Source organism: Cicer arietinum, chromosome 3 (assembly GCF_000331145.2).
Source record: "Cicer arietinum cultivar CDC Frontier isolate Library 1 chromosome 3, Cicar.CDCFrontier_v2.0, whole genome shotgun sequence".
Taxonomy (NCBI): Eukaryota; Viridiplantae; Streptophyta; class Magnoliopsida; order Fabales; family Fabaceae; genus Cicer; species Cicer arietinum.
In genome coordinates, this window is record NC_021162.2 from 69641352 (window position 1) to 69666630 (window position 25279).

The following is a 25279-nucleotide window of genomic DNA, read 5'->3' on the forward strand; positions in this document are numbered from 1 at the left end:
TTTCCCTCGAGAACCAGATAATTAAGAAGAAAATCAAATGTTTAATGTCTACTATGTAAAGTTAATGCCTACTATGTAAAGCAATTTTAAAGGTGATGTTGGTTCATTTTTTTTTCCTTCTTTCAAACCTTTTGCTCTCCCAAAAAATATCCCTTTATTTTTTTCAGTTTTGATAAGAAGTTTATTGTAACTGTTGGGGAATGTATCTGTTACAAAGCCAGTTTGGTGAATTTCATTGTATGGTATTTTTTTTTTTTTTTTACAATATAGAAAAAAATAATTAAAGTTGGATTGAAAATTATAAAAGATATTTACAAATTTGATTAAGTCACACTCGTTGTAAAAAAAAATGTAGTAATATTAAATTTATATTTAATTTTTGGTTATTAATTAAAGTCAAACAATTCAACTTAAATTCATTTATCTTCTAGCAAATCAATATCGAGGGAGCCAATTCCTAATTAATTTATTAATATAACTCCCTTTTTCAGTAAATAGATGAATTTCATATTTATAAATGGCACTTGTGAGAAATATTGCAAACAAAGAAAATACTTCAATGAGTCAAAAAGAGAAAAACTTCAATTAGTACTTTATTAACTTATATTATAACAATTTTTTTCTAACTGCCATCTTTATTTATAAAAAAATTGTGTTTTTATTTTAACATTAATTATTGTTGTTATGTCAATCATACATTCAATTAAATATATAAAATTAATATTCTACGATATTATAGAAAATCCTAAAAATAAAAGATGTTATAAAAAGATATATTAATTTTATTAGTATGTGTAAATAATTTTAAAACCACAAATAAAAATGAAATGATAGACTAATTTATTAATTTCCATCGACTGTTGTTACTAATAAGGATATATCTGATGTCCATTAGTACATGTCAATTAGTTTCTAAAAAAATTGTGTTGTTTGATTGAATTTTCAGTCTTTAAATTTCTTTTTGGCGGCACTGTATGTATAGTGGATGGATTAGTTATGTTTGCCGACAAACTTAATAATATTAAAATTTAAGTTTCAGATAAGTTTAATAATATTGGCACTGAATGATTCAGATAAGTTTGCAGATGAATTTAGTAATATTGACATTTCTTTTTATGAGTTTTGGTTTGAATTTAAAACCATAGATAGGATATTATCAGTATTAATATTTATTAATTAAATTAACATCTAAATATAATTAAACAATATTTTAATCATCCATTTTTAAATTTGAAATTTTGATTCTTAATTTCACAAGTTTCATAAAAGATCAATTAACTAAACAGTGCAAAACATCATTAAAGACATTATTTCTCGTTCACAAAACATGTAGCTAGAGAGAGTACTATGGTAGCTACTTCCCAAAAGCAACATTGAATTTCAAAATGATAAATCTAAAAACATTAAAATGTGGGTGGTTTGATCGTCTCAGTGAAGTATTGTTTGTTGCTCCGACGAGGGTGGTGGCATTTCCGGCTGTCGATTTGGTGGTGCGAGTGAAAGGAAACGTCCCCATGATTTCTGAATTTCGCTGATGCTGGCCATATTGTAAATTGTTTGATAGTGTATAGATTGAGTGAAATAATTAAGCTTTTTATAGACCAAATTGGTGCACGCAAGAGTTGTAGTTTTAGTAGGATTTGTAAATTCATAACAAACCCGTCATATAAAAATGAACGATCATAACAATATCATAAGCTTACCTTTTAATTTCATATAACAAATTAAGAGATAAGATATATATTTTATCTTTTATCTTTTTCAACTCCAAAGAGATATTAAACTTAGAATCTTAATCTAAATAATATAATATAATATAATATACTAAAATTAATCAACAATCCAAATAATTTATCCACTAAAGAAAAAAATAATAATCAAAATTCTTATTTATATCAAAAAATATTTTTTAAAACTAAAATATTTATTACTTTACTTAACAAAAATCAATATTATCAACATAAAATATTATATATATATATATATGTATGTATATATCTAGAGATCAATTATATTTAATTGAAAAGAATGTGTATTCTTTATTAGATCAAAATAAATGATTGAAATTAAAAATTTCAATTTAAAAAATATGTGTATCCATGTGTGCCTTTCTCTAGTATATTATTTCTCATAAATCCATTTTATCTTTTCATTTTCTTCAACCCACTATCATTTACATTGTTGCCTTAATTCAGATGAAAACACAACACCCTTTATATATATATATACACCAAAATACATTTTATTTATTATCACTTATTTTAATTATATTTAATTTTTCAATGTAAAAAGCATAAATATTTTAATAGTATAGCCTTAAAAAATTATGTCATATCTTAAATTTCTAAAAAGATGCAGCTAAAGAAGATTGGCCTAAAAAAAGAGACGAGAGTTTAACTTCTACTGTTAATATGAGATTCACTCTTAGAAATAAAAAATGATCATTTTGGTTTGATTGTTTGAAGAAATAAATATGAACTAATAAAAAATATAGTTGATTCAATTTAATTTAATTTATTGCAATATTTTTTACGAAGCTTAAAGCAAATCAAATTGCTGAAAAATATGTTGGTTTTTCCAAATAAATCATGTTGACGTTTTTAAAAACTTAATAAACTTATTTTACAAAGTATGTTCTTTTTCCAAACAATACATCTTTTATATACTATTAAAATAACTACATAAGCTACAAAAAAAGAAAAATATATATCTATATATATATATATATATATATCACCATATTTTTTAAGATAATATTAATTATATAGTGTGAAATAAAACAAAATAATAAAAAATATAATGATTTGGTTCATATCGCAAATGATCAATTATAAATAATATGAAATTAATACGTAAATAAATAAAAGTTGAGTTTTATTAGTTGTTAGGTTTAAAATCAAAAACGAAAAATCAAATCAATTTACACCGAAAGTATATAAATTAAAATCATTGAGTTAACTTATTTGATTGGATTCTTATAACTCTACCTCCATGCATGATCTAATGAGCCTTTATATTAGAGTTGTTAAACTATACTAGTTCACTGAATCGGCTAAAACATTAGGTTTTGATCCAATTATTTCAATTATCTTCCACCCCTAATATTTTCAAATATACACAAAAAAAAAATTCATATAACCAATTCGAACAAAATTTAAGAACTTTAAAGAAAATTTAAATAAAAATAGTAAAATTAATTATTTAATTTTTTTCAAAAATTAATAATTTAATCTAAGGCCCAACTAAATTAACCCATAAATCAAAAGAAATAATTGATTCAAAAGTGACCCAACTAACCCATAAGGCCATGATCCAACACCAATACCAAAAATAACTTTTTTTTAATTGAACAAAAGATAAAATTTTCAAATTAATGTAAACGAGGCTAAGATGGTATTTTTTTCAACTCATTTTTAACCCGAGCTTGTTGCTTAGGGCTAGCCTAATACGAGTTATGTAATTTATTTTTAGAGCTCTACTTTAGACCTAATCACCTAGTATCAATTTTTGTTTTCGAAAAGACATTTTTTTTTAAAAATAAAAAATATTAATATTAATAATAAAATTTAATTGCACTTATAATCTTTTTATATGTTTATCAATTTACGAAAACTATTTCTTATTTTAAAATTTCATAGTTTTAATTTTTTATTTGACAATAAAATTTTATAAAAATTATAATTTTAATTTAAAAATTTATTTATTTTTATAATTTAATTAATTAATTAATATTTTTGTAGGTTTGGACTTTTAATATAGAAAACAAATTTATGAAATAATAAAAATAGAGAGTTTAGAGGTATAATAATAATAAGACGATGATGGTGGGAGTAAGAATAAAGCAAGAAAGCGGTGCCATAGGTGAGTGGTAGTTGTGGAAGAATGGAGGATGAAGGTGAAATATACGACGGTACTCGAGCACAATTCCCTCTTTCCTTTGGTAAGCAATCCAAATCTCAAACCCCTCTTGAAACCATTCACAACGCTACTCGTCGTCCACCTTCTGCTCCCAACGATTTTCCTTCTATTTCTTCCTCTTCCAAGGAATGGCTTCATTCCCTCCGTCCCCCCAAAAACCCTACCCCTCCTCCTTCTTCTCCGCCTCTCAAACAAGATTCCCCCCTCGTCGGACCCCCTCCACCACCGCCTCATAATGAAGACGATGACGGCGAGATGATTGGCCCTCCTCCTCCGCCATCTGGTTCCAATTTGGACGACTCCGACTCCGAAGACGATTCTGATCAAGATCAACTTGGTAACCGCTTTCGTATTCCTCTTAGCAACGAGATTGCCCTCAAGGGTCATACAAAGGTTTTTACTTTCTCTCTCTTTCTTATGTTTTTTAAAGATACGATTTTTTGGGAAATATATATCATTCAATAGCTTCAAACAATTATTATTATTATTTTTTAATATTCACGGTTAGTTTGTTAGTTGGGATGGCGAAATGCTAGTAGTAGTGATCAAACCTGTCAACACTGAACACCTTCTTAAAACTCCTCCTTCAGTGTCCTAACCCTAACTACCGAGCTAATCTTTTGAGACTATAGCATGAAACAATTGCCCGCATTGCATCGATTGAGTAAGGGTCGCTTACTTATTTGAACTTATCCACTCCCATAAGCAATTTTGAGACTCTTTGGAAGAAGAACTTCTGAATACGGATTGTGGACATTTCATAAGCTATTTGCAGCTTACTAGGATAAAACTCTGCGGGATACCTTATGAAAATAACATATTTTATTATAAAAATAGTTTGACTTTATTTTATCTTTTGTTATAGAAATAACTTATACACAAACACTTATGAGTGCATAAATAAGCTGTTTATACAAATAGGACTTAAATATAGAAGCTAAAATCATTAGAAATTTGATATTAACCATATGAATGAACAGTTGATGTACTTATTGATTGTTGTGAAATCTAAACTGTTTGGGAAAAGAATTCAGTTGGAGTAGTATTATGTTGTTAATAGTGATATTTGAACGCAGGTTGTGTCAGCTCTTGCAGTGGATCACTCAGGGTCCAGAGTACTATCTGGAAGTTATGACTATATGATTCGTATGTATGACTTTCAAGGAATGAATTCTCGTTTGCAATCCTTTCGACAACTCGAGCCATCTGAAGGGCACCAAATTCGTAATTTAAGCTGGAGTCCAACTGCTGATCGCTTTTTGTGTGTGACCGGATCAGCTCAAGCTAAGGTAGCTTAGAATATAACATCATTTTCTGTTTGTTTCTTTCATGCTTTCATTTACTATGCATGTCTGACATCCTTTACTTGCAGATTTATGATCGTGATGGCCTTACTCTAGGTGAGTTTGTAAAGGGTGACATGTATATTCGTGATCTAAAGAATACCAAGGGCCATATAACTGGATTGACATGTGGAGAGTGGCACCCAAAAACTAAGGAGACCATTTTAACGTCATCAGAGGATGGTTCGCTACGCATATGGGATGTTAATGACTTCACGAGTCAGAAGCAGGTTTGGAAATGTTCTCGTTAGTCTTCTTCCATGGCATATTTTTTTCCTAGAGTAGTTCCACGTGTGGTGATTTGCATTTTCTTAGAGTAGGTTTAGAAGAAGTAATTGGCATTGTCTTTACAGTACTCCTCTTCTTACCCTGGTTTATTACCAGATGGAAAAGAAAATTATATTGTTTCATTTATGAGTTATGACTAAGAATATGCATGTTTTTGGGTTTGTACTTGTTGAGTTAAAACTGATGATTAATCTGTTAGTAACTAGAATCAGAATTTCTCTATTTTCCCAACAGTGTCCTTTTTCCCTCCAATGATACTGAAAGAATATGCATATGTGCATTTGGATTTCACATATATGATGGAGGTTTCTATGTGTCTCTGGCTGGAGTTATGATAATTTATGTTATGTTTTCCACTTTTATGATGTTGAAATTATGCTGCTATCATTCAATGATAGGTCATTAAACCAAAGCTTGCGAGACCTGGAAGAGTTCCCGTCACCACATGTGCATGGGATCATGATGGCAAATGCATTGCTGGTGGTATAGGAGATGGTTCTATACAGGTACCAATCCTTTCTCGCTGACATTGCATAATAAGGTCAACATCTGTGTGCCACTTTTAAGCTTAAAATAGCTTTAACTTTCTTCTTATATTGTTTGGAATGTTCAATTAATTTTCACAGATTTGGAGTATTAAACCCGGATGGGGGAGTAGGCCTGATGTACATATTCAAAAATGTCATGAGGATGATATTACTAGTCTGAAATTTTCTAGTGATGGGAGAATCTTATTGTCAAGGAGCTGTGATGATTCATTGAAGGTAAATAAATGATCACATGCTTGAATTAATAGCTTATATCTTGCCGTTTTCTTTCTTTATTAGCCTTGCATATACGCTTATCTAATCTTCCTGGCCTAAACCTGATTGACCAATGAATTATGTTGCAGGTTTGGGATCTTCGCAAAACAAAGGAAGCACTAAAGGTGTTTGATGAACTGCCAAACCACTATGGACAAACAAATATTGGCTTCAGTCCTGACGAGCAACTCTTTTTTACTGGAACATCTGTAGAAAGGGATAGCTCAACAGGAGGTTTGTTATGCTTCTTTGATAGAGAAAATCTTGAGCTTGTTTCAAAAGTTGGCATATCCCCCACTTGCAGTGTTGTTCGGTGTTTTTGGCATCCTAAACTGAATCAGGTAACAAATTATCAATTATGTTACTCAAAAAATTTCTGGTATCATCTTGCATTCTCTGAAGCAGGATTTGTTGCCCATGCTTATAATCATCTTGAACTTCTTTTTATGTTGAAAGATATTTGCCACTGTTGGTGATAAAAGCCAAGGAGGGACTCACATACTATATGATCCAAACATCAGTGAGAAAGGAGCTCTTGTTTGTGTTGCACGTGCACCAAGGAAAAAATCAATTGATGACTTTGAAGCAAATCCTGTAATTCACAATCCCCATGCTCTACCGCTCTTTAGAGATCAGCCAAGCCGCAAGCGTCAGCGGGAGAAGGTATTAAAGGATCCATTGAAGTCCCATAAACCTGAACTACCCATGACAGGACCTGGCTTTGGTGGACGAGTTGGTACAAGTCAAGGAAGCTTACTGACCCAGTATCTTCTAAAGGTTTGTGTGTATTTCTTTCTTATCATTTTTCTTGACTTTACCGTGTTAATGCTTTAGAATATGACAGTTGAAGTTAATTATATTTTCATGTAACTGCAGAAAGGAGGTATGATTAAGGAGACATGGATGGAGGAAGATCCAAGGGAAGCTATCCTAAAATATGCTGATGTTGCAGCAAAGGAACCAAAGTTCATAGCTCCAGCATATGCTGAAACTCAACCTGAGCCAGTGTTTGCCAAATCAGATTCTGAAGATGAAGAGAAATGAGTGTTATGAAGCTATAATTGCTGGTATCACAGGTGGTCATTGCATCAGGGACAGCAGACAAGAGTGACTCAGAACTCAGAAGTAGTTACTTGTTCCAACATGCGGGGAGGGAGCACTCATGAAATGAGCTGTGCCTGTGTACCCTTCTCGGCTAAGCTTCATTAATGCAGCCAGAATGATGATTTTGAACTTGGTAGCTCTAAGAAGTTTTGTCGATCTTCTTGGAGCAGTATTAATATCTGTACATTCTTTCATATGTAAAATTGAATTTTGAAAACTATTATTATTCTATATCTTAATTCTTAACACTTAAATTTTAAAATTTTGATACATGTAATATTTTTTTATGGGAAATTACTGATCCTCAGAATGTGGCATGGTATCGATTTTACTGCAATGGTTGTGAAACGAAATTATTGGTATCAGAAACAATCCTTAAAAAGGCAATAGTTGAGACATTTATGTGACCAATCATAAAAAAATGCCTCACCTTTTCAAAAAGCATAGTTTCCTTATCCATTTCCAACAAGATGAGCTATCTATTGAATTTTGGTGTTCATGTCTCCTTGATCGATAAATTAATAAGTTTGTTTGATCAAAATTGGTATACAAAATCATGTTACTAGTTTACACCATCTGAAAAAATGCTCCCTCAGAGAAGAATAATGAATACAAATGACTTTGAGGGGTTAAATTTGTTGGATCTGTGTTGGTGACAATTGCTGCAAGACTTTAACAGTGAAGTTGTTGATGAAGATTGTATGTAGCAAATTCCAAAGCGTGTTGTTACACTAGCCTTTAGGTTCGATTTGTCCCCACCAATCGGATGCAAATGAGATAACCAGCGAATCCAGATGCAAATGAGATAACCAGCGAATCCCCTTTAGGGTACTTTGGAAACCTTGATATGATTTGCACTATCACACCAAGAATATCTTTCAATAGTATGTTACAAAATAATGTTACCTATTATTTTCTCATGCATTAGAAAAGAATAAGTTGACTTAGTATATGAGAACGAGTGGAAGAAAATGGATGGCAAATACTTGAATTCGTTGTTTAGATTATGTCCAAAGTGACCCTATTTATAGGAAAAATAATGTCACTTGGGAAAGGGTTGCAATTCTTCTTCAGCTAATTACTGAAGCATTGCACTGGTCTGGTGGCAAAACATCGTGCCTGTTCGCGCATGACTCGGGTTCGATTCCTCCTTGCACCTTTTCATTTTAAATCAACAGTTGTGCCAGCAATATCATTTTATGTATAACAAATTATAAATACATATATTACCAATAATTTGGAAATATCTCACAAAATTCATGTTTTGGAAAAAAATTATGAGTCCCTAGTCCCACTCTTTACTTTACAGCATTCACTTCTTGTTGGGACTAACATGACCCCTGCATATGCTGTTTCTAACTTGATGCCCAAGGTAGCCAATGAAGACTTAAATACTTCCCTAAAGAAAATAAATCTATTGAGTTGGTGTATGTTTGAATGAACAGTGATTCCATGCATCACTTGGATTTTATTAGGATTGTTATCAGTACAAACGGTTTTAAACAGCTTCAATTATTACATACTGAATTTACAAATGAAAACCACACACACACACATATATATAACTAGCTAACATTTTATAAAAGAAACTATCGACGGTAAAAGCCAAGGGCCTCCTAACTTTCTACGACATCATACACCAAGGCTGTGATACTTGTTAGCTTTTACAACATCAAGAATCGAATTAAGCGCATTAATGGTCAATGGCTTCACTTGATAGTCATCTAGCCCCGCTTCCATAAATTCTTGTATTTCTGCTGCAGAACATGATGACACTCCAACGATCACACTACGAATACCCATTGATCGCATCTTTTTGGTTGCCTGCATATAAAACATGCAACAAATGAACCTCAGTATGAATATAAATGCACATACATCATGCATTTTAACCCAAAAAATAATCAAGATATATTATCCATTATAAAATAATTCATCTGATAATGTAACTATGTACCTGAATCCCATTCATGATAGGCATTTCCTTATCCATGAGAATAATGTCAAAACTTTGACCAGCGCGAATAATCTCTACAGCTTCTTTACCATTTTTCACTGCTTCATATTTCACACCAGCTCTTTTCAATAAACCTTGATGAATTTTTCGTAAAAGACTATCATCATCTACAACAAGTGCTCTTAATTGGTTTGCTGAATTTACACGTTCCATTATGCCTTTCCCTTTCTCTTGATCTTTCTTATTATACAAAGCTCCTTAATTACAACGTGTGCTGTGCAAAATAAAATTTCAATTTCAAAAATAAAAATGATGAGTTAATTGCAACAATGTGTAGGAAGAGAAGAATGAATATGCTATGAGAATTAACTTCAAGAAAAAAATGGATAAGATTGAATATTTAGCTAGGTTAGTTTGGTATATATGTAAGTTATAATGACATAAGATTGAAAGGAAAAGAGAAAGAAGGAAGATAAGATAATTAGAAAGTGTCTTTGGATTTTTGTGCAATCAAATAACTACCAAACTTATTAACTAACTCGTGTTTTGTTTGTTACTAACAAACTCAACTGTATTTCATTTTATATTGCATCAGTTAGTTATTCTTTTTGCTGACTTTTGTATCACTTTCTGTATTCGAATAAAAGACAAATAAGTTTTGTTTGCTATGTTCTAAATCCAAATTTTTCCTATAAATTCTAACCCTTTTTTTCTTTTCCATTTTTTGTATTCTATTTCTATTGTTTAATTAGAAAATGGGCTCTAATTAGAAGCCCAATAATTGTGTTTTTTTTAATATTTTTTTTGTGGTTTTAACCTCTAGACCTCGTAGAAATGAATGTAAATATAATTTGACCGAGAATTATTTCAACAAATATTAGAATTTATTTCTTTGAAAATTACTTCATTAATAAAATTTTGAATGAGACTATTAATTTAAATTAAAGTCTTTAATTTTCTTATTATTCATACATCTGTAGAGATTTCTTTGAAAAAAATCATATAGTTGTTCTTACTTTAGTAGAGAATACACGTATGATTGACCTTTAAGATTGTGATGAAAACACTAACTATATTAGTAATGAAATAATATAACTTTTTTTGGTCAAAAAAGAAAAAAAAAATAAAAACCCAAGGTTTTGTAGGGGCTTGAATTGAAAATGAATCCTCTTCATTTCTTATCCTCTTAACTTTTTTCTATTATACTAGTTCTGATGGTGTAAACATGATATTGTGACATTGAGTAAGGTCCAAATATCATCTATACACTAGAAGATTTTAGTAATAGAGAGGACAACTGAAGTGGGAAAATGGAGAGGATTCATTCCCTCATCTATCGATGTCAAATTCGTGTCATAACCCGAGTCACATAATTCAGTCCAATTGATGGAAAAAATTGGTTGATATATGAATTATAAGAATGAACAGTTATAAAATGAAAGAAGATGAAGAGATTTTGGAAGAACCATACCATATATCAGCCTGGAGAGAGATAATAAGTCATTTATTTTTCTTGTAACAATGCATATATAGCTGCTGCTGGATTGACATCTTACAATTAATTCTTCCGTAACCCGTGAACTAATAATTAAATTAATTCGTTCTTCACCACTAAACATGCCTCTGTCTTAATTGAAGCTATAAAAATATTTGAAACTTTTCGCACACTATTTAGCAAAACAAAAATTCAAAAATATTTATTGTAAATTAATTTTACAGAATAAATAAAAACTTTTTATTTGATAATTACATTAAATAATTATAATTGTCATCGTTAAAAAAACTACTGAATCAACAATTTGAGGATTGAGGTTGACTCTCTCAATGTAAAACTTTTGGCACCATATGATCATTAAACACAACCCATTTAGTATACCTGGACATACCATATATTCGGATTTGGATCATCTAAATTCATGCTTCCATCGATTTCTTTTGAATTAGATTGAAAGTTTGTATCATATATTTAAAATTTTATTCAAATATGAAATCATTTTATATGTTATTGAGATACATCAAAGTTAACGTGTTATGCATTTTTACTGAACATTGTTAATTTTCATAAATCTCAATAATATATCAAATTATTTTAGATTTAGATTTTTATAAATTTTACATGCATGGTATAAATTATATGAACTATCAATTCAACAAATAAAATTTGAAAAAAAAAATTAAAATTCAAAGAAATGGCAATGACTAAGAGAAATGACAAACTCTATGAATTCAAATAATGTATTACACTTCAATTTATATAATACTTTAAAAATACTTTAAAAGTACTCCCTCCATCTCACAATAACTATCATTTATAATTTTCAACGTGACTTTAATTATTTTTTCTTATATTACATTTCAATTATTATTATATAACAACTTTTAAATAAAAAAAAGTTAAAATTAGTAGTTTAGTAAAATAACTTATCTTTTTCTTCTAATTATTGTATTTTTCAATATGTGTGTAAATTTTTTTAAATAATACTCATTGTGAGATGGATGAAGTAACAAAGAAAATCACAAATTATATGACTACTTACAATTTGTGTGTTTCTTTGATATAGAGAGAGATTAAATTGCATGCAATAACATTGTAAAATATTTTACACGGTTAACATATCAGAACCACTCATGTCCCTTAATTTAAAATGAGTCAAATATTTTTTTTAACCAATGTTTAAGAAAACTTAATGAACCAAAATGGATTTTTATAAAATGTCGCAAACCTCCCTTTATTAAATAATTAAAAAAAACATGAACATGAGAAGGAATATACAACTTTATGTTGTTGTCTTCCAATAGGCAATTAGTTATATGTAATCTAGTCATAACATTGTAGTAGTAGTAATTTACAAATTGAAATGAATAGTTCCCTCCTTGAAGAAACAAATCAAACAGTTGTTCCAAATCCACGTTTCTTTGCATATTCCTGATCAGCCTCTTCATGATATTCATAAGCCAATCCACCATGACTAGTCAAATCCAAGCCAGCCATTTCCTCCTCAGGTGATATCCTAAGCAAATTCAATTTCTGAAGAACAAAAAACATTGTCCCCATAGTAACACTCACCCAAGCAACAATAGACAAAATTTGAACAACATGTGCAGCCAACAATCTTACACCACCTCCCATTAACAATCCATAAGGTCTATCAGGTGAGCCAGAATAAACCTCATTCACATACTGTTTCTTAGCAAACAAGGCAGTGAAAATTATCCCCCAAGTTCCACAACCACCATGAAGTTGTGCAGCTTCAAGAGGGTCATCATATTGAAACTTTTCAGCCAATAAATTGCATCCAATTAAAACACAAGCAGCAACAAATCCACAAATCATAGCAGCCCATGGATCCACAACAGAACACCCTGCAGTTATAGCAGCAAAACCACCAAGTAAACCATTACAAACATCAGTAACATTCCAATGACCTGTTTGAATCCTTTTACCAAACAAAGTAGTTAGTGCTGCTGTACATCCAGCTAATGTTGTTGTCACAGCTGTTCTACCAATAGCACTCCATTGACCATAAAAATTACCACTTTCACCATAAATTTTCAAAATGTTGAGAAATGAACCAGGGTTAAAACCGTACCAACCAAACCACAAAAGAAAAGTACCCATAACAATTAAAGTACCACTATGTCCTCTAATTGAAACAGATTTTCCTTCATGATCAAATCTACCAATCCTAGGACCTTCAATAAAAGCACCCCAAAAACCAGCAACAGCACCAACCAAATGAACAACACCACAACCAGCAAAATCAATAACACCAGAACCAAACAAAAGATTCTCAGATCTAACAGGACTTCCCCAACCATCAGCAGACCAAAACCAATGAGCAACAATTGGATAAACCAAACCGGTTAAAAAAGATGAATAAATCAAATAAGAAACAAATTGGGTTCTTTCAGCAATTGAGCCACTTGTGATCCCTGCTGCAGCAATAGCAAAAGCCCATTGAAACAGAAAAAATCCATAGTCAAAAGACTCAGAAGGGAAATCGTTAAGGCCAAAGAAATGTTTCCCAATGAAACCATTGGAGGGTGTTCCAAAAGCAAAGGCAAAACCAAAAATGTAGAAAAAGATTCCACCGGTTGCAGCATCAAGAACATTGGTTAACATAATGTTCATGGTGTTTTTCGCACGAACGGAACCAGCACAGAGCATGGCAAAACCGAGTTGCATTGCGAAAACAAGGTAAGTAGAGAACAGAAGGTAGGTGTTGTCCACAGCGAAGGAAGTGTCAGTGAATTTGTTTGCGACGGCATTGAAGCCGCCACAAATGTATTCGGCTGCGGCGGTTGAGTTTTCGCCGGAGCCGAGAAGGTTGTGGAGGTCGGAGGCGGAACAAGTGAAAGCTCCAGCCATGGTGGACGGTGTTAATTAGACTAACTTTCAGTTCCAACCTTGTTGAAGATTGGAGACAGAAACCTGCGACAAAAGTGAAAAGTACCTCGTATCAGAATCAGAATCAAAGATTCCTTTTATCAGGACAAAGTACAAAAAAAATAGGATAAATACTGTCATTAATTAAGTCATGACAATTAATATTAAATACTTGTGTTAACAAGTAATAAATTTCATTTAATATATAGCATAAGATTTTCTTTTTTTAGGAACAATTGAGATTTGCATAGAGTTAAAATGGTTAATGTATTTTTACATATATTTCATTCACAGCTATGCAATACTAGCTGTAATACTTCTTAACACTAGCTGTTAAATATTCCTTTTATGATGGTGTGCAATTTTTGAAGTTTTTCAAATTTTCAAACGCTTATAAAACTATTAAAAATTAAAATAATATATTATTATAAGTTCATGAGATGAGATGATTAATGAATCAAATTTGTAAGAAATTAATATTCAATCAAAATTTAACTCTAAAGTATTATAGTTGGCTACTCTAAAATTTAAATTTTTGACTTTGACTAAAATGTTTGACGGAACAATTTTTTTTTTCTATGATTAAAAAAAACTTTTTTCTTTTTTATTAGTCTTTTTTTAAATGTGTAGCCACTTTTTGTTTCAGTTAAAAGGAGGTGGCACTATAACACAATTTTTATACTATCAACCGAGAGCTTCAAAATAAATGTAATTTTTCCTTATTAAACATTCAAAATAATGATTAAAACACAAGAAAACTAAGTAATGCAATTTTCTTTTTAACCCTAAGCAAGTTTTTTTTTAATGATTAAAACACAAGAAAACTAGTAATTTATAGCTTGATATGGTGATTAGTTATCGAAATTATAGCCTTGAGATTATGTATGTAATTTGTTTCAATGTTATAAGGTTTTATCTTTTCATTTATAAAAAGAAAACACATCTTTCCAAAATAAATATCTTACCCTCATATAAAAAAACAAATAAAAAATCTTTTTATTAAGCAAATAAATAAATAAAACTTTTTTGAAGAACATAAATAATTCTTAAACTCTTAATTAAAGTCATGCCAGTTTAATAGATGTAACCTCTCCCCCTTTTCTCCTTTATTTTTGTCCTTCGTTGTTTCTCATTTGACTATATGATACTCTTCCATGACTATGCTTCCTACATTGTTGCAAATGTAAGTTAGGCCTAACATGGTGGACAAGGTTTCTCATGAGATTTTCCTATTTTTAATATTTCAAAGTAATCTAAACTTAAAAATTATTTGGGTTTTAAATGGATCTGGCCAACAAATATAACTTCTTTACTTAAATTTAAATTTCAAAATGGAATATTCTAAATTTTAAATTGAAGATTGGATCAAATTATTATTTTATTTTTTACCATTTCTAGGGTTAAATTTGAAATAAATATTTTTCGACTTAAATTGACAAGGTAGATTGAATTGTACAACATAACTTACTCAAACAAGTGAACAAAATAATTTAAATATTTTTCATGTTTTAAAATTCTTCTTTCATACTTTTAGTTTGTAATATATATATAATGCAAATACAAAAAATTCTATATATTAAATATTAAATATTTTTTTGGTGAAGGTGTGAATATTAAAGATATAGAAATTTCTATTAAAAATCCATTTATACTATATAAAAGAATTGCAAATCAATTTTCTTAAGTATAACTTACACGAGAGAGAGTAAAGCGTAATATTTCGCCGTTCACATAGAGAAAAAAAATAAATGATTTTTTTTTTGTTGAAATAAATGCATTAATTGATATTTTAAACAAAAAATATATAATGGATGACTACAAAGAATTCTTTTTTTTTTTTTTTTTTACCAATAAGGTCATCCCTCTTAAAATGATAATAGATTGTTTACAAATTGAAATCGGATCATGACAAAATATGTAATTAGCATTCTTTTTTCTTCTTTTTTTTTTTTTGCCATTCATTAATACTTTTACCATACAAAGTCAAAATACAATTTTATAAATAAATAATATAGTCTTAATAATTTTAAGATTGAATTTTGGTCATTACTTCTTTAAGAAATTTGATATTATTTATAAGAGATATAATTAATTTTAGATGACATATAATCAAAATTGGTAACAAATTCACCATAAACAATATTGATATCTATAATATACATAAATGAAACTTTTTTTCCATATCAGACGTCGTTGGTTATTGTATTTTCTTTTGATAGGAAATTAATTACGGTATTAACATATATATTAATATTAAAAAATTTAATATTGTATTATAAACTATTATCAAGGTTTAAGTGAAACTTTTTAAATATAATATTTTCTTTTATATTTTCAAGTAAAATAGTCATAAATATATTCTCATTTATATATATGATTTAATTCATCTACACTATCAACATAAATAATTTTTACACTATCATCAATTAATTACAATCATTAGAGATAGTTTGACTTTTATCATAAATAAAATTTAATTACGATAGTATGAATACCTACACTAAGAGAAGATCAATGAGAATGATATGAACTTTTTCAGGTTTCTTTCTCTACGAATGAGATTTGACCGACTATACAAGGTAACAATTTGGAGTCCATGGAAACATCAAGAGAAACATTTGGCCAGAGACTATAAAGACTTTTTAATAGGATCTCCATATTGTTGACCAATCTGAAGAGCATCATGAACAACTTACAATATGCTAAATGAAATATCTAAACTACCAAAAGACTTAGACACTATATATCCGCCAATGTTATTCAGTATTAAAAATGTATGATAGCATCAAGTGAGCCTACAAAAGATTATTTATCTTAGAATACAATTTATGTCCAATTTTTTTAAGTCACATATTATCAACATAAATGAAAAAGATAACGAGAAAACAATACTTCTAAGTGATACTTCATTTTGCTCAACTTTCTAGGTGTTTTTTGTCAGAGGGGTGAGTGAAAGAGGAGGATGAATTATTTTAAATTTTAAGTTGTTTGGTTTAATTATTTGGAGGAGAAATGGTGCAAAATCATTTTATGTTTTCCCTCATTTAAAATAGCTTCTCCTTCATGTGCCAAAATAAAAATTTCTTATCTCCCTTCGACGAACCAAACATAAAACATTTTAAAATTTATTTCCTCTAGTCAATTGAATCAAGATCATAAATAAAAATCACATCTTAAACTAATGATTTTCTGATCAATGATGATTATACTCCCTTGCCTTCTCAAATTGAAGGAGTGAAAATAAAAATAAAAAGTTAACAAAAATCACTGACAGTAGTTAGCCAATTGGAATGACTTTCCATAGATGGTATATATTCAGTTCGGATGCTAAAAACAACATCTACATTAACTAGAATTAAGAAGCCAGTGCTTTATATCATTCACTGAGAGGTGAGTGCTTCTAGTAAAAGGAGTACTAGACTCGTTTGCATTTTTTTGTATGTTCATAGATACTAAGCTATGAACATTAGAAATGTTATGACTAGTATTCTCAGCCAAACTTGAATCTTTAGCAAAAAAACCTGTTTTTCTTGCAGATTTATTTCCATCAGCATTTTCATTTTGACTTCCAATTTGATGCTCATTTAGATGCAGCTGATTTCTATTAAGGGGAGACACATAACTCAAAAGACCACCATTATCCTGAACATTATTATTATTATTATTATATCCACACAGACTATGGATACTATTTGGTTGGTAACATGGTAGGGTTGCATATGCTGGTCTTGGTTGTGTGAGCAATGAATTAATAGCTTTGGAGTACCTGACATTATTTTGTCCATTACTATTTCTGCTATTCGAGAGTTCGGTCGCAGCAGGATGATATCTATTGTATTGCAGACTCACATGATTGCTGAAGCTAGATGCAACGGGAGCTTTAACATTGTTAGTTGTCACGGTGTTGGCAGCACCAACAGTGTATTTCCTCTTGAAAGCTGTATGCTGAGGTCCTAAAGCGCAAACTCTATGTCCTCGCTCCTTTTGGATGGCAGGATTGTGTACACCTAGAAACTGTCTTGGAATTGTACAAGGAGATCCTGATTCTTGACATCTACCATTGTTTGCGCCATTCGGGATTGTAAAGTTGGAAGCTGGGTAGGATTCAAAGACAATATTTGGCCAGAGTATCTGATTCTGTAATAGTGTGGGCCATAAATCAATTGTATTCATTGTATTTGGCAAAGAGGCCTGATTCTGCAATCCAGAACTTAGTGAGGAGCATGTATTCATTGTAATAGGCCAAGAGACCTGATTTTGAAGCATGAGATTTACTGAGAGCGGATATGATGCAGTTGATATCGATGTTTGATCCGCTGAGACGGAATTGGAAGACAATTGATCTCGATGGTTATGTTGAGAATTCACTACATTGCTTAAAGTACCTAAGTTGGTTGAAGCTGGCAATGGAGCAGTCTTACCAAGCTTGAAATCTTCCCTTAAAGTTTTCCATGTCTTAGTTTTATCAGTTGCATGACAATGATCTGTAGTTGAAAGGCCATTGCCCCATTTCAGACATGGTGCTAGAGAGTCACATACATAACAGTGGCACTGTGTGTCATCAAAATTAGACATCAAGTAATAAAAGCATATATTATATATCATCAAATAACATGAGAGAACATACATAAATTCTAAATTCTGACAAAGCCTTAATAATTGATATTTTACCTGGCCACAGTGTTTCTCATGTGGGGTAGAAGAATAAGGAAAATTGGCACAAAGATGCCGGGGATGAGGATAGTCTCTGCATGCAATCTGCAAGTCAACAACAAAATGAACCACCACACTATACGCTGCTAATATATCTTCACTCATAAGCAAACAAAAGTATCAAATTCTTAGTTCTGAGTGAATAAAGGTCATGCATGATAACCAAATAAATTAAGTGAATAAATTTTTAAACAAAATGTGCAAATATTAATGCTGCACTAAAACAAATGTCTTAAATCACATTGGAATAAAAAGTGAATCTCCAATTTAGTACCTACAATTTTAAAGGCCATCTCAGAAATTCAGGAAATTTCAAAATGATCCCTGAAATTTAAAATTATTGATGACATGGCATACTTTGTAAGTTCTAATTTCCTCAAGAGTCAAGACAATAACAGAAGGAACAACAAAACTACTTACTATACATGTCTCATATCCACAAGGAAATGAAATAGAAGAAAATACCTGACCCTTTTCCCCAACTAGAAGCAAGTCATCAGAATCAATGGACGAATCCTGAACACATTTAAGTTGGTTTTCAGGGTCACAATCTAGAACGAAACAATCATCTTCTTCTTCTTGTTTTTCTTGATCATTGAGTTCACTCAACACAACAACATTGCATAGTTCTTCATCCCTCATATCCACAAACTTCTTTATCCAATAAGAGTCAAGGGTACTTTCTCTTTCATCTTCCCAACACACTTCTTCTTCTTCAGAGCTTATGTCCAACACAATAGGCATGGTTTCCATTGTGGACTGTACAAATTCTTTGGATTTGAATATTTGAAGAGAAAAAAAGGCAAGTGCGAGAAAATCTAGAAGAAAAAAAAGTAACGGATTGGAGTAATTGACGTGAATATTAATGAGATATGCAATTTAAGAAACGGCTTGTTAATTTGGAATGCAGAGGCCAAAACAGAGTCACTTTGTTTCTTATAAATTTTGAAACAAAAAACAACTCTTCAAATTTCGAATACCGGTTTTTTTTTTTTAATAATATAAACTAATATTCTTCCTCGCTTCTAAAACTTAACTAAGTCATAAATACACATACATTAGACTGTATTTTGTATGTTGATATTAAAATTTTGACTTAAAATAATTGAAATTATTTTTATCATATTATTGCATTAATATTTAACAAACATAATTTGATAAAAAATAATATTGTGTCTTTTATTTATATTTTTTTATTAATAGATGTGAAATATTTAAATAATTAAATTATTTTAGAATAAAGTGAGTATTAAATTGTTCAATATATTTAAAGTTAATTTTTTATATTTTAAGATAAATTATTAAAATAAATAGAGATCAATTTGAAAAATAATAAGAAATGCAAACTACATCACAACGACTTATATTATGGACAGCTAAAATTTTCAATTGATGTTTGTAATTGGAAACCGAGTGAATAAATGTTTAAAAATTTTAAAATGGAAAGTAATTGTGGTTGTTGTAACTTGTAAATTACGAGAAAAATAGTGAGAAAAAATATAGAAATATGCACTTTTATATCAAATATGGACTTGCTAGTTCTTTATGAAAAGCTTGTTTTCTTTAGGCACTTATTAGTGGATTAAAAATAGAAATTTTTTATTGAAAATTTTATATTTTATATTTTAAAAACTCAAATATTTTTGTTTTCCATACATAATTATTATTTGAGAAATCTTTAACATAATTGTACACAGTTACCATGACCTAAAAAAAATATATTCAATAATTCAGATATTTTAAAGAAAAAACATAATTGATTTTTATTTTTCTTCCATAATGAAAATCAGTTTATAAAAAAAACTAGTTCTAAAAAATGGTTTTTTTTAAAGTTACTATAAAGTTGTTTCTCATTTGAAGTGTTTTTAAATTTTTTTTCAACTTATCATTGTTTTTCAAAAAATATTGTGACAATCAAATGTCGACTTTCGAAATTGATTAATTAAAAAAAACAAAAAGTGTTTTAGTTAAGTTGTAATAAACAATCTCAAAATATAACTCATGAGCCAAGGAAATATTCAACCTAGCCACTACCTCTAAACTTCTCTTTGTCTTCATTCATTCGAGACGGTGATTTATGATTATTTTTGTTAGAACGAAGTTGTTTGGAGAACAATAATTCATGATTAGTTTCGATCATGACAACATTCATAAAAGAACAATTTATCAATTCATATATATTTAGTATATAGATAAAACTTTCGAGTAAATTCTTAAGATAATTTGATCTATCATATGGGGAAGATCTACCACTATTTCAGCTTTGCAACATGGTCCTCTATTTCTAAGCAGCGCAACTTCTATTTATGTGTGTTTGGTGGACAACTTCACTGGATCACTTGATTATTATTATCTCTAGTTTGACATCGTACAATTAAGAGTCACACGACAAATGTCATTAAACAAAAGGTATCGTAGTCCCAAGATTTTTAAGATTAAAAGACAAGTCATGCACGAACAAGTGAGACTTACATAAGAGATTGTCGTACTACCTCAGAGACATTAGGGTTTGTGCATCTTATCAACAATCATAAATTTTTCCTAATGGAATATTTCTTTACGCTATAAATAGCATCTCTCGTCATTGAAAAAACAATGCGTGTAGGATTCTACAACTTTTATTTTGCACTAATTAATTAAAAGATGAATATAAGTTTGATTTTTAATATCATCTACGTGAAAATGTGATCAAAATTATAACACATTTGTAAAACTCATACTCAAGTTAAATATTTTTTATTAGTCAATTAGCTAAATACAATCTTGCACTAATCAAATAGTTAAAAATAAACATATATTTTATCAATACTGTAATATTATAAATATTATAATTTATTGTAAAAATTATTAACGGGATAAGTATTTTTCATCGGTCAATTAGTTAAAAAAGGACTTTCGATAATTAATTAGTTAAAATATAAATATATATTTCATTAGTATTATAATCCTCAATATGTTGGATATTTTATTTTTGTATTCTCTTTTCATTCAAAACTCTCCATTATACCTACATTTAAATTTATATATCAAAATGTTTTATTTTTTTACCTTCAAGAGGTCACAAGGTGATAATGCGATCACCTCAAGGATTTTTTTTTCTTCAGCATCTCGAGGATGCGGCCATATATTGCTTTTTATTTTTTATAATAAGATTATGTTTAATTTAATAAATAAAAAATTATAAAAACCAAATTATATTAATAAAATAAATCAAATACATTTAATGAAAAAAATACATCAAAGTTAATGTGATTGAGTAGATGTGTTAAAACAAATAATTTGTTGTATTATTTTAACAAATTCATTGTATTTTCCAGTCTAGTGCAGATAAATTAGCAATTTCATCATACTTTATTATTTTTTATTTATTAGATCGAGAAGAAAAATAAGAAGAAGTTCCTAATCAAAATATAATGAAGTTGTTAATTTATCTACCACCAAAATAAGAAGAAGTTGTTAAAATAATATCCACTTTGTTTGTTTGTGAAGTTGCTAATTTATCACTACGAAATAAGATAAAATTGTTAAAATAATACCGGATATTATTTATTTTGGTATGTCTACTCAACCACATTAACTTTGATATATATTTATTTCATTAAATGTATTTTATTATTTTATTATTATAATTTGGTTTTTTTTAATTATTTTATTATTTATTAAATTAACCATTAATCGTTTATTATAAAAAAGAAAATAGGAGGTCGCATCTCTGGGATGCGAATGCGACTGTTGAGAAAAAAAAATCTTTTATGCTGTCACATCTCGCCTTACAATTTCCTAAAGATGAAAAAATAAAATAAAATCCTCAATATGTTTAGTGAAAATAATAATAATAATCCTCAACATGTTTTACAAAAAAAATTCAAAATTACATTTTTTTTTATAATTTAATCAAGCACTCTACCAGATTAAAATGATTTTTTTTTTTGTTTTGATAGATGAGTTAAACTCATGACTTACTTGTCACTCGAATTACCAAAATACTTTATGAGTATATAATCTGACCTATTAAATAAAAATGTTAGACTCAAACTATTTTAAAACTTTTTTATTTAAATAGGTCGGACTCATGAAAGTTGTCTTTTGTATCCCCTCAATTAATCCTATACCTCCCATTTAAAAAATTTATGTTTGAAATGTCCAGAATACCCTTAATAAAACTGTAAAAATAAAAAAAAAAGTCCTCTCATATACCCACAAGTTGTGTTTTTCGAAAAACTGAGTGTTGTTGAATTTTTTTTTTACTAGAAATTTCAAGATGAATGAAATTTCTGGTAGTTATAAATCAATACCGAAAATTTGAAATATGCGGTATTAATTTTCAATACCGGAAAATTTCAAATTTCCGGGTGGTACTCCCTGAAATTTCATTGAAATTTATGGTATTGATTTATAACTACTAGAAATTTGAAATTTCGAAATTTATTTATTAGATCGGAATAAAAATATGAGGGAGTTGTTAAGAAAATATGTTGATATTTTATAGGCAAAATATTAAGGAAACAATATTTATTTTGGCACATTTAGTCAACCATTTGATGTATTTTTTTAATATATTTTATTTTATTAATAGTATTTTGATTTTTTAAATAAATTAAAAATAATTAAAAAATCAAAATTCTATTATTAAAATAAAATAAAATACATTAAATTGGGGAAAAAATGTGGTTAAATAGATCTCCTAAAACAAACGACTTGTTATATTATAATAATTTTCTCCTTTTTTTATTCTCGAACTAATAAATAAAAATTAATACAAATAATAATAATAAAAAATGAATTTAATGTATTTTTTTTCAATTTGTAGTATTTTTTTCTTTAATTTAATGTATGTTGTTTATTCAATTTAATTTAATTTATTTTAGTAATATAATTTACACTATTATTATTGTTGTTTTTATTATTATTGTTATTATTATTAAAAAAAATCCGTTGTGTTTTTCATCCCTATTTTAAAATAAAAAATTAAAATTAAAATTAAATAAATTATATACCGGATTTTTATATTTCCGATTAAGTATAATAATTACCAGATATTTCAAAAAATTGAAATTTCTGATAAGATAAATGTAACTAACGAATATTTGAAACCGGAATTTTCTAATTTTCGGTAATGTAAATGTAACTACCGGAAATTTCATGGCACAAACTTTCGTTATTATAAATATTTTACCGAAAATTTGGTGGCGAAATTTCCGGTAACATAATTGTATTACCGGAAATTTGAAATACGAAATTTTCGATAGTGAATATTTGTGAGATTTTTAATGGGAAAATTTTACGTACCGGAAATTTGGTTGAAGGAGTGAGATTTTTAAGTAATTTGAAGAGTATAAGATTAATTGTGGGGTACAAAAGCCAACTTTCCAGGCTGAGGCTTATAAAAAAACTTATTAGGTCTGACAGAGAGAGACCGACCTATATATATTTTATTATTTATTATTATTTATTAATATTATTATTTATTAATATTATTATTTATTAATAATACTATTTCCTATTTTAAAGTCTATCAGTGAGACAATCACTTAGCAGTAATTCCATATTCGGTAATCGTTCAATTAGGCAATCACTCAGTAGTCGTTCCATATCCGGTAGTCGTTCAATTAGGCAATCACACAGTAGTCGTTCCATATTTATTTGAAAGATAATAATTGGTAATTCGGTAATCGTTCAATTAGGCCATCACTCAGTAGTCGTTCCATATCCGGTAGTCGTTCAATTAGGCAATCAAACATTAGCCGTTCCATATTTATTTGAAAGATAATAATTGGTGCATTTGTTTCACGAAAAAATCTATTCCATGAAATCGAAAATCATTTTTTATAGTTTAAATGGTGTTTGTTTCAAATTTTTTTAAAATCATTTTATTAGAAAAATCATTTTTTGTTTAATATATATATATATATATATATATATATATATATGTGTGTGTAAAATGTAACATTTAAATGATTGTTAGTTAATAAGGCTTTTAAATAGATTTTCAAATCAGGCCAGACTTTTAAAAAGATTAGACCAGACCGAGAAAAAGACTATGATAAGACGTATGCTTAGACTAAAAAATTAATCGTTCAGACTCAGACTTATTCTCACCCCTATTTATGACTCTATAATGAGATTGATATGTAAAACTAACTTCATAAAATATATTTCATTTTTCGATACCATAAACAATTTTTGTCCATTGCACACTTATTAAGGAAATAAGTTAAAGTCGGTCATTTATTTTTATTTAATAAAAAATGTATATACATTTACAAAAATCCCTTTAATGAATAAATTAAAACATGAGTAAGATCTTTTATGCATTTTTGGTGACCTTTAGACTTATCACTCTCTCTAGAACTATGCAAAACGTGGAGTTTTTCTTGAATTATGATACCAATAATATAGAAAATTGTTTCAATTAATGTGTAGTAGTTGTATTGAAAAATCAAACAAAAATTTAATGAAGGGTATTATTAGAATGGTAAAATAAAAAATTAAAAAGTACTTAAAAATTGTTTATAATAAGAAAAATAAATAGGACTTTTTTGCTTATAAAAAGGATCAGATAGAGTATATAATGATTTTTATCTAAATCCAATTAGAATTTTAAAAATTAAATACAAAGTAATTAGAAAAAATGAAAAGTTGAAAAGAACATAAAAAGTAATAGGACAGATGATTTAATGATGTTGCTTTGCCTGCATGGATGGACCACAAGTTTGGGAAATAAATGGAGCAGTGTGCGAACACAATCAATGCAACTTGAGAAGCA

At 28.8% G+C, this 25279-nt stretch overlaps 3 protein-coding genes across 3 annotated transcripts; 1 reads left to right on the forward strand and 2 right to left on the reverse strand.

Annotated features, from left to right (window-relative positions):
• The first annotated feature begins 3801 nt into the window (after positions 1-3801).
• LOC101505847 (uncharacterized) lies at positions 3802-7766 on the forward strand. Its single transcript, XM_004493780.4, has 8 exons — positions 3802-4311; positions 4995-5207; positions 5291-5491; positions 5948-6055; positions 6176-6313; positions 6442-6693; positions 6809-7129; positions 7229-7766. Exons 1-8 carry the CDS (start codon positions 3883-3885, stop codon positions 7394-7396), a joined length of 1830 nt encoding a protein of 609 aa, XP_004493837.1. The 5' UTR covers positions 3802-3882; the 3' UTR covers positions 7397-7766.
• A 1122-nt stretch (positions 7767-8888) lies between these two features.
• LOC101506170 (two-component response regulator 24-like) lies at positions 8889-9818 on the reverse strand. The gene is made up of 2 exons (XM_004493781.4): positions 9414-9818; positions 8889-9280 (listed from the first exon to the last, which is right to left on the reverse strand). Exons 1-2 carry the CDS (start codon positions 9624-9626, stop codon positions 9089-9091), a joined length of 405 nt encoding a protein of 134 aa, XP_004493838.1. The 5' UTR covers positions 9627-9818; the 3' UTR covers positions 8889-9088.
• A 2442-nt stretch (positions 9819-12260) lies between these two features.
• Positions 12261-13792, reverse strand: LOC101492628 (ammonium transporter 1 member 4-like). Its single transcript, XM_004493825.3, has one exon. The coding sequence runs from the start codon at positions 13780-13782 to the stop codon at positions 12301-12303; it is 1482 nt and encodes a 493-aa protein (XP_004493882.1). The 5' UTR covers positions 13783-13792; the 3' UTR covers positions 12261-12300.
• Between the last annotated feature and the right edge of the window lie 11487 nt (positions 13793-25279).

What these genes read in the sequence shown, in the direction of transcription:
- LOC101505847 (XM_004493780.4), top strand. Translation starts at nt 3,883, where the DNA reads ATGGAGGATGAAGGTGAAATATACGACGGTACTCGAGCACAATTCCCT. An exon ending in CCGGATCAGCTCAAGCTAAG is followed by an intron (nt 5,208 to 5,290) that starts GTAGCTTAGAAT and finishes CTTTACTTGCAG; the next exon opens with ATTTATGATCGTGATGGCCT. An exon ending in GGCATCCTAAACTGAATCAG is followed by an intron (nt 6,694 to 6,808) that starts GTAACAAATTAT and finishes TTATGTTGAAAG; the next exon opens with ATATTTGCCACTGTTGGTGA.
- LOC101492628 (XM_004493825.3), bottom strand. Translation starts at nt 13,782, where the DNA reads ATGGCTGGAGCTTTCACTTGTTCCGCCTCCGACCTCCACAACCTTCTC.
- LOC101506170 (XM_004493781.4), bottom strand. Translation starts at nt 9,626, where the DNA reads ATGGAACGTGTAAATTCAGCAAACCAATTAAGAGCACTTGTTGTAGAT. An exon ending in CTATCATGAATGGGATTCAG is followed by an intron (nt 9,281 to 9,413) that starts GTACATAGTTAC and finishes TTTTATATGCAG; the next exon opens with GCAACCAAAAAGATGCGATC.